A 17377-nucleotide genomic window follows, 5' to 3' on the forward strand; every position below is an offset into this window, starting at 1 on the left:
AGCTTCTTGCTTAATTGGGTACGGTCTTTGTGCAGTAGGTTGTGATTTTAACTGGATTTTGTGAGGAGGAGAGTCCTCATCCCATCCTACATGATTTTTATATAAAGCAGGAGCTTGAGCTACTGCCCACTTTCTGGCAAGTGTGTATTTTTTATGAATTGGGATATGATTTGAGAAGGCAGGCATAATTATTTCTTCGCCATGAGGGCAGTCCCTGACAAACTCTGGTGGCCAGTCTTTTTTCAGCTAGAAGGATGTCATAGCCCTTGGAGAGATTATCCCAAAATAGTCCCCTTATTTTTCTAGTCTTATCCCCCCTCTATACGTAAAGTTATTTCATATATTTTGTGAGGTTTGCTAACTCTGGTGTCTGCAGTTTCCACTTGAAGATATTCATTCGTGACTTTGCGAGCTATGCTCACTTCTGCTGCGCTGTCTAGCATTGTCTGAGCCCATTCTCCGTTTTTCAGTTGTGTCCTCAGTATTCTCGGCATTGTTAACTTATTTAATACTGGCTACCTTCTTTTTTGGAAATTGTAATTTCTTTTTTAGATGAGCAGGTTCCTTGTATTTGGACTTGGCGTGCTCTTCTCTTTGTTCTGATCGTCCTCTTCTTTCCGATTTCTGCGAGGAAGTCTGAAAAGATTGAGAGGGACGTGTATCAATGTCTTGATATCTATCAGGCTTCTTTAAATTTATCCCTATTTCTAAGGTTATATCTTTTCCCAGAGGGGTCACTTTGGGGTGACCTGTGTCTTTGGTTCGGAGATTTTTCTCTCCGCCGAGGAGACCTTCCTCTGGACTGGAATTTCTTTTCTTTAGGATTGGATTGTTTGTTTCCATCCCAGCTCTTTTTTTGTGATGTTAAGTTATTATTAAAAAATATTTTTTCAGGACTTTCAATCAGTTGTGGTTTTACTGGTATTCCACCTAAACTATCTCTACCTAGTTCCTCATAGGACTTTTCTATAATTCTGGCAATTTCAGCTGGTTGGTCTGCTATATCTGTCTCTTTTAACCTCTGGCGGATCGCCACGTTTGCTGCTTCTCCCTTTATGTTGGCTAATAATATAGCCGAGACCTGCTTGAAGTCTTTTAGTAATTTCATACCAAGAGTTAAAGCGGGTTCTGGACCGTATTCGTCTTGAATTTGTTTTAGCACATCTGGTATTACCGAAATGGATGGAACACCGTGCGTTTTTGTGTAGATGGAAGCAAAGACTGTACCCCAAGTGTCACAGTCCTCCACGTGTGGTGCGATTCCCATTGGAAGACAGATAGTCAGAATCCTGTGTTTTTCCAACGGGGTGGTGTCTGGAAACACCGCCTCTATTTGGGTGATTTTTTGTGCTAACCAGAATGGTATTTGTTCCCGTTTAGCTGGTCCTTTACCTAGGCAGGATTGTATGTTCTGTGGTGTAATTTTATTTGTGTTCCCCTGATGAGGGGTCAGTTGTGGAATTTTAATTGCTGGTTGGATTGTTGAAGTCCGCATCACATATTGGACTAATTGTCTATGTAATTTTATTAATTGTTTTAGCTGTGTTAAAAGCTCTGCTGCAGACATCCCATCGATGTCTGGATGTGGTGTGTATCCGGCTAGGACCGGCCACGTTGCTCCTGGTCTACCTAAGGGACCGAGCCTGGTGATGTGATTATTATGTTTTAGGGCGCCATTAAACAAGAGCAGGTGCTCTTGAAATTTAAGTGGTGCTTCCACCTCCTCGAAAGGAGTGTACTCCTCAGGAGGTTCCTCTGTTTTGTAATAGTGGAAGACCTTTGTTACAGCGTTAGCTGCTGGAAAGTTTATCCATGTATAGAATACCTCTGTCTGCCGATATTCGTGTGCCTCAATTACGAATATGACTGTGCCACCTCTAGGTGTCAGTCCATTTTCTATAAGTTTTAAAGTTATAGATTTCCTTTTGTTGACCGGGATGAGTATTATATCCGGGTCTGCGTCTTGCATAGTATTATCAGCTGCTACTAGTTCAGCTGCTAATCTAGCTGTCTCTCTTTCTTCATCACGGTCTACCATTTTACCGACAGGAAGGTTATTCCGTTTGTTTGCAGATCAGGTTTCTTATGGAAACAAAGATTAGATGCACAATATTTTGGAACAGTGTATCCTTCAACGTTGACTAAACCAAGAACCATACATAGGAGTTTCCTCCTGCGAGATCTGGCGGATATTACCTTTCACCCACTCCAGACGTCTTTGGAGTATTATGGGAAAAAAGGGGTCTTAGTGAAAAAGCACGACTGAGTTACTCTAAATGTCTTACGTTAGTTTTATCGCCTATCCAAACGCGTTGGGCGCCATGTAGTGTAGTTCCTATTATCCCAATAGGCTCTGCGCATTGGAATAATACCTTCAATAGTATAGGCCTAGACCAGACATTAACTAGGTCTACTACTGTCGATATTAGACTTAAAGTTTTGGGTTTGCCAGCTAGCTCAGAGTTCACTAGAAACTTTCTCGAATAGGCAAGGAGGAGTTGAACCTCCCTGGATAGAAAAGAAGGGATTTAGTTTCTGACAACCATAGAACATGACAACTTTGCTCTCCCCTAATCAAGAGTGTATCTCTAGAGTCGTGTGAAAACAAAAGACGACTTATTTTACTCAGTCAGTACGTGCATTCTTAGTCTCACCAGATTGTAGAGAAAAGGAAGAGACGGGCGTGTTCAATAAAAGATGGTATTTATTGATCAGTCTCTTTTCTCATACAAGAGAAATGGATCGATATTATCGCAATACTTATGGTTAAGTAAAGTGCATACAAAAAAAGCAGAAGTATAAAATAATACTGTAAAAACATTTATATGGTTTCTAAGCCATAAGGTGGTTTAAAATGGATAAAATAGATACATACACATATACATTTGACTAATCGTACTCAACTGGTGTTTCTAACTACGCCTACCCCGGTGTACCTGACCTAAGCCTAATACGTGGGCGGGAATAGAAAGTAGCAGTTTAAGTTAAGTTTGTTTTGCCAAGTGACTGACTCAAGAATTCTCTGCGAGGGGTTATTCAGTTCTGTACCTGGAATTTAGGAAGAATGAGGGATGGTATCTCTCGTCTCTGATCTCGATATTCCAGGCTGCCTGCGAGGGCTACCCGGAAGCGCCGGAGCTGGATTTCTCGGCAGGAGAAAGCAGCGTCTCGTTCTCAGCGCGTCAGGAAGGCGGGGCTGCGCCAGCGGGGTCTGCTCTGCCCTGGGCTTCGGCAAGTCTGGCTGCTCCGATCTCGTCACCACCGCGTGTGTTTGCTTAAGGCAATACCGGTAATATTTATACCTTTAAGGTGCCGAGATTGACGTAAGGATGGACATAGATACGTCAATAAGGATGTCATACGACTTGGTCGTTAGCACATTCTTTTGCTGAAGTTCTCGGAGAAATCAAAACAATGGCCGCAGGGTTTTTCCCAGGTTGTCATAGGTTTGATTTGTTTTGAGAACTCCGTATGCCTTATCAGGGGCTGGAGGAATATCGCTTGTCTAATTAGATGGCAAGCGTTATGACCTAATCAGATAACACGTTCCTGTGCCGTAGTGTGGCTTAATCAGATAACGGTTTCTGCATCATGGGGGTTTTCTGCATCATGGGATGGCTGCTAGTTAACTTGTTAACCAGAATAGGGTCAGGAATAGGGGGATCGATACAGAACCTATAGGAATACATCACAGGGGAAGAGGTCCCCTGGAGACCCCTTCCTATTTGCGAGGGGCTTACCACCTACTTGAAGAAGGTGGTAAACTGTAAGTGTTTTGCAACCGCAATTACAAAACAAGCATTCACTGAAGTGCGACTCGCTATTAGGAAGGGACGCCTCTTCCTAATAGCGAGTCGCAAACCCTATTTTGTGAGTCCGTAATAGGTTACCGACTTGCAGAATAGGGTTTGCACATGGGGCAGACCTATTTTGCAGTCGCAAACGGGCCGATTTTCCGTTTGCAACCGTAACAATCTGTCACACATCTGGCCCCTTATGTACTTCCCCCACCACTATACATACATATTTAACTTAAGCTGTTTGGGAAACAAAGTAAATTAGTATTTCTGAGATTTTTCCTCTAATGTCTCACAGAATAAATCCACAGAGCAAGTGCAAACGAGTATCTCATTCCAGCACGACACTCGTATGACAACGCTGCCTCTAAGTCTTCGACATACGATGCCTACGGAGCCAAATTTATCATTGACTACATTCTGATAAGGGTAACAGACTGGCCCAGATTTGCAATTCTGAGGATTCAATGGAAGTTAGAAAGCTAACATAATGTACTAGCCCTGGACATAAAACACAATATAGTGACAGAGCCGAGAGAAGTTAAAAAAAATTGAATTGCACATGGGACATCGGAAGGCAAGTGAGAATGAGATGAAACCCCCAATCTCCAGTCCAATGCAGAGGGATGAAAAACAGAATCAACTACTGTGGATCTCTAAAAGTGCTTCCTGAAAGGTCCTGCAGAGCGCAATAAACTATTCTTCTATGATGCACAATTGAAAACATTAACCGGAAAGCTTCAAGAAGATGCACCTTCAACAAGCAATCGGTAACTTCAAAAACACACCATGACAGATGGTTGGACGAGGAGGCGATGACAAAAAAATTGAATTACAAACAACAGTTCACAGTGACTCAACAAAAAATTAAATTATGCATGATCTAGCTATGAATCCCCAATTCAGAACAAGAAGAACTGCTTTGAATGCCAAGTTGTAAAAACATGAAATTGCAGCTTTGGGAAATGATTCACAGGACTTCTGGCTAACTCCTTCTGGAGTCAAACATCACTGAAAAAGTCTGGATAGCCCACTTCTCTAAAATTGTCACTATCACAGCTGAACACACAAGCCTTCAGGTCATATACCACAAAAATAATTAGCACAGATGGTGACAAATCATAGATCAAGATCGTCACCAAAGACGAAGTGAAGAAAGCAACAAGCGACCTGCAAAAGAGAAAAGCCCCAGGTCATAATATGATACCACCGGAGGATTTCCTTTCTGACCCAGATTGGTAGGCTGAAATAAGGACAACAATTTTTACAGAGATCATCATCCTAAATCAGTGCCCTACTTCCTGGCAAAATAGTATCATCACTCCAATAAGGCAAAAAAATGCCCCAAAGTTCTACAGGCTAATTTGCTTAATAGCTATCAATTGCAAGATCGTCTCAAAACTGATATTTAAGGCCTTAGGTGAGTTGACCACAAATCCGAGTATCTTCTCCTCTATACATGGAGGTTTTAAAAAAGGACTCTCAAAGATCGCCCTGATCATCACATTCATACAAGTCATCCAAAAATTCCGCAACGCAATAAAAATGTCTCTATTTGTGCCATTCTTAGACTTCTCTTCAGCTCTTGATTTGGTCTCAAGGCACCACCTCTGGGAAAACTGTCAAAAATCAGCATCTACCCAGCTCTCCTTTCTATAACAAACTACTGTATTTTGGAACAACATCCGAGGTAAGAATAAATCAATAACGGGTCATTGGTAAGAACAACTATATCAGAAATGGAGTAAAGCAAAGTTGACTTTTTGCACCACTCTTCTTTTCCCTTTACACCACTGATTTGTACCCAGATGTCCGAAAAGCAAACAATGACATCCCTGTAATGAACAGCTGCAAGATGCTAGCTCTTTATATGCCAATGACTCAATCATGAGTTTCAAGTTCCCCAGGCCCATTCAGAAACAACTTGGAACAATAGAAGAATACTGCAAAGCGAACAAGTTAAAAATCCCCACAGGTAAAACAAAAATCATTACCTTCAAGACAAAAAATGGAAAAAACATAAGTGGAAGAAGTTGACTATTTTAAATACCTGGGAATAACAATAAACAGAAACCCTAAATGGACAACTCACATTCAATCAACACTAGAAAAATCTGAGACTGCATCCAAAGCCATCTTGAGGATGGTACGAAACATGGACAGCCTTTTTCCACCCACATCCAAAAATGTTTTCCAAGCAAACGTGGGAAGCCAAATTTCATATGGAGCACTAGAAATGAGGCTTTAACAAGACTGCAAGCCGCTTAGTCTGCTTCAAGAGGAACTTTTGGAAATCATTGTTCAAGCGTTCACCAAACAGTTGCCCCAGAATCAGACAAGGGGTACCTCTCAATTGAAGCTAGCTGCCAAATTGACCCATACAATATGGGCTAAAAAGGACTACCAGCATCTCAGAATTATTTGGTTGGCTGTGGCTGGAAAAAACCCTTTCCATGAATAGTAAGTCACCTTTTGCAATGTATTGGGCACAAAAGGCCAATAGACTTAACCTGGTATTACCCACTCCTTCCCTTGAGCTATTTTCAAAAAGGAAAATACATTTTATTGTCAATAATCAATTTTCAACTTTAGAGATGGCACTGAAATTGGGAGCTCTGGAAAAAACTTCCCTCAGGAGTCATGCTGGCACGTATGACCCCTGCCAGAGTGCTCAAAAATATCTTATCTTGTTATGTAATCACAGAGAGAGGAGGCTCTTTGCTCTAGCAAGAGGAGGATGTCTGCTGCGGAATACTTTGCAGCAGAAAAAATCCAGTGGTCTTCAACAAATGCCTGTGTAGAGCCAGAGAGGATATGAAACACTTCATGCTGAACTGCAATATGTATAATTTCATAAGGTTAAATAATATTCTGCGCAGAGAAAATCTTGCCCAACCAGATAAACAAATGTCTTCGAGCCACAGGATGAAACAAACTGGTTTGCATCTGAGAAAATACTCGAAATTCCAGCAACAATAAATCTCTGTAAGAACGTTATTCCTCTGCACAGAGCAATCCAGGATAATGTAGAAACTCAACATAAATATGCTGTCTTGACATAAAGAGAATCACAGGACAAAGCAGAAACCTGGCAACCAGTTTCAAGATCCAGGCTATAAAAACATGGACTAGATGTATCTCATGTTTTTGACAGCAATAAGTGCTTCCTTCTTTTCCAATATTGTCTTTTTTTTTTGTAGCCTTATCTTTTTATGTGTTGAGACTTAGCACCTCTGAAGATACTACTCGCAAATCCCTTTGTGAATAGCAAACCATTGTAAACCTACATGAAGTGTAACTTTACCTTTGTTTATCAGGCCCAGAGTTGATAGCTGGGAAAGAAGAAACCTCTTAGTGTTAGAGAGAAAACAGCTGTATATAGACTTCAAGGGAATGCAACCAAAAAGTCGCACATGTAGCCTGTGCCTATGAACACTATCAGCAACACACAATGGTGTAGTTAGGCTTGTTGTTGTTGCCCCTGGCCGTTCCTTCCAGTATCGCTTTTTTGCGTATTACAGAGATGAGATGCATAAGTCATGCAGAGAGATGCGCACGGTAGAAGATTTCAGGCAGTTTATCAGGAGACTATGCAGGGCTAATGAGGCATAAAGAGGTGCAGAATGACAAGAGTGCAGAGCCCAGTACAGGCAGAGGCCGTAAGGAGTAAAGAGTGTGCGGAGTGTGAAGACCACACAGGCTAAGCCAAGCCTGTTGTCAACTAGGAAAATGACAGACAGGCTGAGTTAAGCCAGGAGTTCAAGTACAGTGAGTGCAAATACATATGTGCATAGACAGGGTCCAAAGGGGAGCTATGTATGATAGAGAAAAGTCAAGAGTGTGTTAACAGACGTCTTGCAAAGCACTTAGAGGCATACAGTTCACTTAATGTATTGTCTCACTGAAGGAAGTGGGAAAATAGAAGGCGTATGGGTTGGGTCTAAGAGGATTGGAAGTGCTTGATAGACAGTGCCTGGGTGACTTTGGAGACCCACACAATATAAAATTAAATTTAAAGCAACCCTATACAAGCCTTGCAGTTCTTTCATAGGCCTACATTTAACTATAGCACAATGACAAAGAAGTCACCATGGGCACAGAGCCAGTGCCCAACCAAAGAACACTCTTGTCCTCAAGCTCCCGAAAAAATGAGGCCAACAATGGTATGCAACCATTACAACGAAACTTTCACAACGGACTACTTTTACAACGCAGCTTTTACAACGCAGGATCCATTACAACGCATTTTTTTACAACGCATATACCTTTACAACGCATACCATTACAACGTAAGTATAGGTAAGTATATAATTATAGTAAAAATGTTATAGGTTTGGGTTTTTGGGTAAAGGGTTATTTTTAGGGTTCAGGGCTAGGTTTGGGTTTGGGTTTTTGGGTAAAGGGGTATTTTTATGGTTCAGGGCTAGGTATGGGTTTTTGGGTAAAGGGGTATTTTTAGGGTTCAGGGCTAGGTTTGGGTTTTTGGGTAAAGGGTTATTTTTAGGGTTCAGGGCTAGGTTTGGGGTTTTGGGTAAAGGGGTATTTTTAGGGTTCAGGGCTAGGTTTGGGTTTTTGGGTAAAGGGGTATTTTTAGGGTTCAGGGCTAGGTTTGGGTTTTTGGGTAAAGGGGTATTTTTAAAAATTAAATTAAAAATATTTAAATTAAATTAAAATGAAATAAAATTAAATTATATTAAATTTAATAACTTAAATTTTTTAAATAAATTATATACTTACCTATACTTACGTTGTAATGGTATGCGTTGTAAAGGTATATGCGTTGTAAAAAAATGCGTTGTAATGGTATTCGTTGTAATGGATCCTGCGTTGTAAAAATTGCGTTGTAAAAGCATGCGTTGTAATAGTATGCGTTATAACGTCATACATCCCCAACAATACAACGAACTTTGCTCACCCAGCCGGCAAGCAAACGCAACAGCCACCAGACAGAACACCTTCAAGGGCAGAATACGTAACTCCACAGATCTGCGGAAGAAGAAACATAGACTCCACTTTGAGCACAAAGTCGGAACTCGACCAAAACACAATCCAGGGTACAAACACCTGACGGAAAGGAGACAACCAGACAGAGAGCCCAGTTATCCAAGGTGGCGGACCAAAGGTCCGCCCCCCAGAAAAGACACAGCCATAGTCAAAGATGTGACCCACAGAAACAAGTGCTCAAACGGAGGATATTGGAGAGTCTGCAACATCAGCTGCAGATCCCAGGAAGGACACAACACCTGCAGGACCGGATGTAAATTAGACAATTCCACAAAAAACCCGGAGACAAAATCCTAGTGGTCCACCAGCCCTCCCCTCAAGGAGATCGGAACGCCGTCACAGCTTCCCACCAACCCTGAAGAGTGGAAGGGCCAAAACGCAACTGCAAACCTCCAGAAAACACTCCAATACCAGAGGAATTCAAATGAAGTGAGAAACCAAACTCGCCCGATCACACCAGCCCTGACACAACTTCCAATGCCAATTATGGGAAGATCTAGTCGACAACCGTCTGGATGCAGCACAGAAGAAGACACAGAAGCTAAGAGACCCTGTAACATTAAACCACCCCCGTCAAATCTCTAACACTACAGCTTGAGTTACATCAACGACGAATCTGGACATACGAAAACAACAAGGGGATGGAAGCAAAGGAAGTCGCCATCCCGTCCCACCACCACCTCCATCAAGAGAGGGAGCCGGAGCAACCAGATTAACTGGAGCTCTGTCTCCACCAGAAAACAGGTCAGGGGAAGAGATGCCTCCGGATTAAACAGACGACAAGAGAAAGGAAGGTGGAAATCTCCTGCAGAGGAAGAACAGCCATTGGGGTGCCAAGACATAGACAAACACTCGGGGAGCAGGCCTCAGACCGAATGGAAGAACCTGGAATGAGCTCACAGCAAACCTCAAAAATTCCTGGTGACCAAAACGGACAGGAAAGAGGAGACACGCATCCTGAAGATCAAAGGTTGCCACAAAGTCTCCTGGCGACACCAGCAGAGTGAGCCAGTAGAGACTACTTTACCTGTACATTGGTCTTCCGGGGAGGAAGGCAGCGGAGAATGTTAGGGTGGACAGCAGAGCTGGACACTGGAGCCCTCATCCTGGGAGGACGGGGAGCAGCACAGCAGGCCACCAGAATCCTCATTCAATGCATCCTGGCGGCTCAAGCTGATGGAGCCGCAAGGCAAGCATCCTGAAAGGCATGGACGCCCCTGATTAGTTGAGGTGCTGGAGATTCAACACCGGCCAACAGTGCTCAGTGTCAATCTGCACATTAAAAGGCCATGAAGAGCAATATACATGAAGTAAATAGACACCGCACAATAGGAGGGCATAATTGAAGCCATTAACAATAAGAAGGGTCACAATTAGCCATCAGCGCAAGTAGGCACTAACCTTCAACCAACTTAATCCTGAGAAAGAGAGTGCAAGATCAAAAGCACTAGGCTCCGTGCCAACTACTTCAGCCCGATTGGAGGGAAGCGGTAACATGTATGATGCATATATGTTGAGGAGACATGGAGACTTCGCCATTATGGTGTTTATTAAATGTATGAGAGGGAACTGATCTCTGAGCTGCTGATAAACTGTGGGTCACCCTTGGCTTAGCTGTAGCCAAGCAAAACATAGCAAGATTGTGGAGAGCAGCCTCTGCCCGACACCGTGGGAGTGGAAATCTGACATTAATTGGTGCATGCAAGCAGAAAAGGTGGTCTTTGAGGGGAGGGGATGTCCACATAAATGTACGAGGGTGTGGGGACGATGGAACAAGACTAGGGGGATGCTTTGTACACCTGTGGGGAGACTGGAACTGCATGACATGGTGTAATTGGAGCGAGGCAGATAGCCTCGCACGAGAAGGATAGACGATGGGGGTTAATACCTGGTACATTAGACAATACTTGTAATCTCCCTTTGTCATTGCTGTATTGTAATGCTGTGTGTGCTGATGGTTGCTGTCATTGCTATAATGTGGTTTTTCATTGCATTAAAAAGTTGTAAAAAAAAAAAAAGCACTAGGCTCCAATTATTTCAACACCCAACACATTAATCACAGAGAAGGATGTTAGCTGACCCGATTCTCACAGGCATGACCAATGACCACTATCTGAATGTGTCTGTGGACCCAAACAGCTCACACCCCTCCTGGGAGAAAATCCACAGAAGCTGCAATGGTCCCCCTTCCCAGGACATACATCAAGCAGCAATAGAAGAGAATGCAGGTTGACATGTGTTACAAAACCGCAAACCCAACTCTGAGTGATAATTCAGGGAAATAGAAACCGAACGACACAGAAACGAAGACACATGACGGAATATGAAAGGTTAGTGAATCCTTGAACACGATCAGCATTGGCACACATGTCCCGCATATCGGTTGTAAAAACCAGAGGTCATAGATGCAAGGAGTTGCTTGAATACAAATTAAGAAATCAGAATACAAATGGCGACAAACTTCACCCTTGTTAAATCTGCCTGAATCTCCTCGGAAGGACTCAAACCCCTATCAGGAAGGGGATGCCGAAACCATAGTCAAGCACTGGAACCATTGAGCCATAGCTCATGGCTGCTTGTTGGCCTTCCCATTTCACACACGTGTACAGCATCAGAAATTCCACAATACCGCCAAAATCACGCATGGTCCGTCAATGGCGCTTACAACAGTGTCCCCTGCAGGTGCACAACCACTCTTGAGACACCTCTTCTCCTATGCCCGGTTTCGGGGTATCGCCCCTCATCAGCCAGGCTTGCTTGAATCCAGTGGCACAGGGAGCCCAGGACCCATGTCTGGGGGTGAATGTTTGATTTGTTCTGCATTGCGTCCATCATTTGTGTGTCTTTCGATTTCTCAGCCTAAGTGCACCTGGTATGCCCAGATGTGGCTCACGGGCTCACAGTACCACTGGATTCAAGCTAGCCTGGCTATCAGGGGTGTCACCCCGAAACCGGTCCCATGATGCTTGTTTCTGGTCCAGGGAGGATCTGGCTTGGCAGTTAGGGATGGACTGTTCCCATGAGGAACAGGGTCAACACTGATCTGCATATGGCTGTGTTCAAACTGGGATGGCATGGTGAGCAAAAGAACGATGGATTTAACCCTGATTTCTCAACTAGTGGTGAATATTTGATTTGTTCCGCATTCCGTCTATCATTTGTGTGTCTTTTGCTCACAATATAAGTCATCACTGCAAGAGGAACAAAGGGGTAATGGAAATTTTAAAGAGGACAAAGGAACAAAGTCTCTTTCAAGTTGGAAGAGGGTTTTATATATGATACACCATTCTGTTTCAGCATGGGGATAGGGCTATTTTCCATATTAAATGTGTTTGCATTATATCAACATTAACATGGAAATGTGCAAAGGGATTACCTTGAATTATTCATGTTTAAACTGACCATAGTTAAAGTAGGGATGTCTTTAGTATGTCAAACATTTTGGAGCAATCTTGTTTCATGTAATGTGTATTTTATTTCTAGGAGAATCTGAATTCGCAGTTAAAAACAATGGGTCTTTGCTTTAATTTTTCCTGTGAAATGCTTCAGCGTGTAATAACTGCTGAATGTTCTAATTAATGGCAATGGTAGACCTGTAGAGTACAGGGTGGGCCAATGTATTTAGTTTTGTTGACGATAACCATAAGTTATGTCTTTTAAGCCGAAGACAGAGCGGTCGAAGGTTGTTCAGCAGAATACACAATCAAGTGGTCCAAAACTTTGAATAAAAGGGATTTTATGATACCTGACACAAATGCCTATATCTTCAGCAAAATGTCATGTAACAAGCAAGTCTAATCAGGCTTTCAGGCAGGCCAGTCAGCAACCATTAATAGAGGAGTGCATCGTCCCAGTTAGTGTTTGTCGCTTTAGGGTTAGTGAAAGTGCCAATCGTTATGCACACTTATCCATACATACATGTATGTTATATTAAGCTATTTGTAAAGAGCAGTGTATTTCGGAGGGGTCTTGGCGCTGATTTTATAAGCAACGATGGGCAGAAGAGAGGACCTACGGATTGAAAAGCCAAGTTTTCAAACGTTTCCTGAACTGGGGCAGGGAAGGAGCTGAACTAAGACTCAAAGGAAGGAGATTCCAGGATGTGGCTGCTCTAACCGCAAAGCTGCTACCACGCCATTTAGATTTTTTAAATCTGGTAGGATTTATTCTGAAGGAGCCAGCTGATCTTAGGTTTCTTGTTGGAATGTACAATGATAAGGCTTTCTTCAGAAAGGAAGGTCCTGAATCGTGGATGGCTTTATATGTCAGACAGAGGCCCTTAAACTTGATTCTGTTTTTTGACTAAGCCAATGAAGATCCTTAAGAGCAGAAGAAACAGAGTGGTGCCTAGGCAAATCCAATAGGAGTCTGGCTACCGAATTTTGAAGAATTTGGATTTGCTAAGGTTATGAGCTTGTAGGCCAATGTTGAGGCTGTTGCAGTAGTGGATATAACTGATTTCTTGACTGAGATGAGCAGAATGATTCGTATTTTTTTAAGTATTCTCAAGGTATTATACGAAGAGGAGACCATTGCATTGATTTGATTGCCTAGGAGCAAACGATTGTCAATCGTGACACCTAAACGCTTGACTTTCCTGGTGGAAGCAGGAATGGGGCCCTTGTCAGCTGGCCAGCAAGGAACAGTCCAGAAGTTGGGCTTACTGGCGAGTAAAATCACCTCGTTTTTCCAGCATTGAGCTTAAGGCAGTGTTTGTTCATCCAGCCATAAATAGATTTTATGCAATTGTGGATGCGAAGACACATGTGGCTGGCAATGTTGGAGGCTGATAACACAATTTGCGTATCATCCGTATAACATGTGAGGGAGAACCGGAAGGATTTGACCAGAGGAGCCAGATCAGTGATGTTTATATTAAAAAGAGTAGGGCTGAGAGAGGATCTCTGCGGATCTCCGCAGGGCAGGGGGTATGAGCTTGAAGAGAAAGCATCAATGTTGATTATGTTTTCCCTGTTCGACAGGAAAGATGACTAGTTTCAAGGCAAGATTTGTTATGCCTTTTGCTACCAAACAGTGGATCAATGTGGAATGATCCACCATATCAAATGCCGCAGAGAAGTCCAACAGAATAGGGGCGGCAGACCCCTCCTCATCTAGGATGAATTTAAGCTCATCAGTGGCTTTGATCAAGGCAGTCTCTGTACTGTGTTCGGATCTGAATCCGAATTGAGTGGGATCAAGGCAGTTAGAGTCCTTAATGAACTAATTTAGTTGAGTGTTCATCACTTTCTCGACTATTTTCGCTGGGAAGAGGAGTCTAGCAATAGGCCGACAATTGGCTGGGTCTTCGGGGTCTAGATTAGTTTTTTTTCCAATAACAGCAGAATGGAGGCTCGCTTCCACTTGGATGGAAAGATAACTGTTCTGAACATGTTATTGAGCAGGTTTGCGAGATGGACGGCAATAATGTCGTGGACCAGCTAAGATAACTGAGAGCAGACAGGGATCGTCCAGAGAACCTGACTTGGTGGTCAGGATAAAATCTTTTATTTGGGACTTAGAGACGAGGGGCATCGATACTCTCTGAGACAGGAAAATGCATTGCATGGGATTCTGGTGTGTGTCATAAAAACGATGGCAGAATAGGAAAGGCATATGAAGAAATTGTACTGAAAAAACAACATCAGGCACATTTAAAGCCTTCTAGACCAGCCAAACATTTGGTTACAATACAGCGGGTATTTTGTGAACTATTAGTGTACGAAACTAGCCTTTCACAAAGAAGTATTTCTAAAAGCTCTTTTATGCATTCCACCAGCTTACGCGTCTGTGTAGCCCACACCACAAACAAAACGTACATGCCTAAAAAGCATGCATTCAAGGGAAAGTGATATCTGCATTGGCTTAACCTCTGGTATGACTGCAAGTAGTAGCCAATTTACAGTACCCTTTTGTTTCTGGAGAGCAGAATGTGTACTTCTTCCTACCTATTTATTACCACCATGTTTACAAAAGAACAATCACATTTCAACAGGCATGGCCTGCACCTGCCAAAAATTTTCATAATAAACCACGACCCATTGTGTGGTGGCACACAGCAAAACACTGACACAAAAAGAAGCGGTCATTGATTCCACAGAGAGAAATGATGTTACGCGTAGTCCCCACATACCACCACAAAATCCCTCTGCACTTAAAATTATGATGCTGCATATCCTTGAAATTCCGAAGAAAAATAAAAAATTCCAATCAGGACTGAGAAGCAAATATTATTTTCCGAACATGTTTACTACTGAAAGGGACCACACACAAACAACTCCACATTTCCCAAAACATTAGGAAAATGTTGTTAGTGCCGCAAGGCCATAAATAAGTCTCTCTGCCGAGAAGGCTCGACTTAAGGCAGAGTTTTAGGTTCTCAAGAGATGTAAGAAAACATGTAAACGTATTATCATTAGCGTTGAAGGTCTAATCATGTCACCTCCAGTGGCTCCCCCCACACCCCGCTCTCGTATTCTTGTGAAATAACATCAGTTCTCAACTGCACTTTGAGGTTAAAAATTCAGCCTACTATGTGCAGTTTTCTATAGGTGTGTAAAATAAATCAATGTTGATTTGTGTGCTTGATTATTTCTTGAAAATTATATGAGGGCATACACTGTACAAATTACTGCCTGACTTTAACAGATTTAGAAGTTTATTTGAAAAGGTTTGTTATTTGCATTTTTTGGCTAAGACCTGAATGTAGGTGAACACACATAGAAAACATGGTATCTCTGTCTAGGACCCCCTCAGATTTAGAAATGGTAGACTCTGGGTCAGAGGCAAAAAAGCAGGCACTCAAAGGCCTGTGCATGAGTGGCTTCTTATACTCCTTCAGAAGCACTGCAAAATCACTGGATGCACTCAGTGCTCCTATCCCCTGTTCCTGTGTTGATGTAGAACCCCTGAAATTCACTGCAACAAATAAACGAGGTCACAGGAAAACAGCCAGCGGTTACCTGCAAGTTAAACATTAATATGGCCGCTTGTCATGTTGGCGTTTCCAACCATTATCTTTCCCAGTTTTACCTGATCTCAATGAATCGAAGAGAGCGTCCGGATCGCATTCTGACACCTCCCCAGTCACTCGTTCCGACTTCACCTCCATGATTTCTGAAATGAAAGAGTGTATCCTGAAGGTGCTAGCAGACCAAATTGGAACTACAAAATAATGTTTGAATAGTAACAAAGAATGAATGACACACATAACACTCAATTTGAACACTCTTATGTAGACCTAACAAAACAGCACACCTGAGCCATGACATACATTTGAAAATTCGCTACAAACGACAGAAAATAAATAATGCAGAAATAACACGTTTCACTAGGAGAGGACTAAGCATCTCTGCATGTGGTTTTTCAACACAAATTTTGAAAAGGCAGACCCATTCTTTATTATGGCTTAATGCAGGACTGACACACGGTGTGCTCTGTCTGTGTTCAAACACTTCTCACGTTTCTTAATGAAGCTCGCAAGAGGAGTACCGGATACAAAGAAAAACAATAGCCTGCTAAAACATTTAGAGACTCTGATTAGTACGTTTGGTATACTTATAATAAAAGAGACACAGTATGCCAGGGGGTCTTAGACATAGAGGGCAGCTCGCTATTAACTAATCCTCTTGCAAGAAATTAAAAGAAACATGCATATAAAGGGAGAGGGAGTATTCAATTTGAAAAAAGATATGCAGCTACACCCTGGGCTAACATAAACCAGTCAAGTTCTGTTTATTCGATTAGTGGGCATTTAGACTGCCCCTCCCTGGACAGGCAATATATTACATTATATATAGATATATATATATATATATATAGATATATATATATATATTACCTACTGGCGGTTGCCAGTAGGTAGTTATAGTTAGGACCTATTATGCATAGGAAAACCGCAACATTCTATTGCCAATAACTTTGCCGTCGAACGGCTGAAGGGAATTACACCAAATTTGGCAGAGAGGTAGTCCTCAGTTCCGACTTGTGCCTTTCGCATATCTGGTGTCAATCTGTTCAGTAGTTTCTTTGAAAATTACGGTTAAAGTCATATATATATCTATGGGCGCGGAGGATCCGCGGATTGTGTGAGGATTGGCCTCGTAGGATAAGCACACCGTCCCGATCACGCGCTCAGTTCTAATTGTCTGACAAGCGGTTGTAAACATTCGGAATCAGGAACTGTTGGCAGCCATTTTGTGCCTCGGTAGAAGCGAGGCTGAGGAAGTGTGCAAAATGTGAAAAGGGGGCATGGTAGACACACCCTGACCCCCTAGGCCTGCTCAGGGGGTCACATATGGACCCGTAGGACCAAAAAAAGTAAGATAGTATTTTTCTTTTTTTTTTAAAGTCGCGGGATACGCGTAGATTCCGCGCATTTCGCCGCCGAAAAAAAAGAAGCAGGTATTTTTTAGATATACATCAAGTTTATGTGTTTAGATCTTGGGTGGCTGTAAAAAGAGCCCTTTTGTTTATTGAGAGATTTTAGTACTTGTAGTTAGGACCTATTGTGCATAGGAAAACCGCAATATTCTGTTGCCAATAACTTTGGCGTCGATTGATAAATCTTCTTGAAA

At 42.4% G+C, this 17377-nt stretch overlaps 1 protein-coding gene across 2 annotated transcripts in view; it reads right to left on the bottom strand.

The window, feature by feature from the left end:
- Positions 1-17377, bottom strand: part of CLCN4 (chloride voltage-gated channel 4) — a 238000-nt gene that overhangs the window by 204631 nt on the left and 15992 nt on the right. For both annotated transcript variants that reach the window (XM_078657587.1, XM_078657586.1), the window contains exon 2: positions 15834-15917. In XM_078657587.1, coding sequence (XP_078513713.1) covers positions 15834-15912 — 79 coding nt within the window. In that variant the 5' untranslated portion in view covers positions 15913-15917. The remainder of the gene's footprint in view (positions 1-15833; positions 15918-17377) is intronic.

Source organism: Lissotriton helveticus, chromosome 8 (genome assembly GCF_964261635.1).
Source record: "Lissotriton helveticus chromosome 8, aLisHel1.1, whole genome shotgun sequence".
NCBI lineage: Eukaryota > Metazoa > Chordata > Amphibia > Caudata > Salamandridae > Lissotriton > Lissotriton helveticus.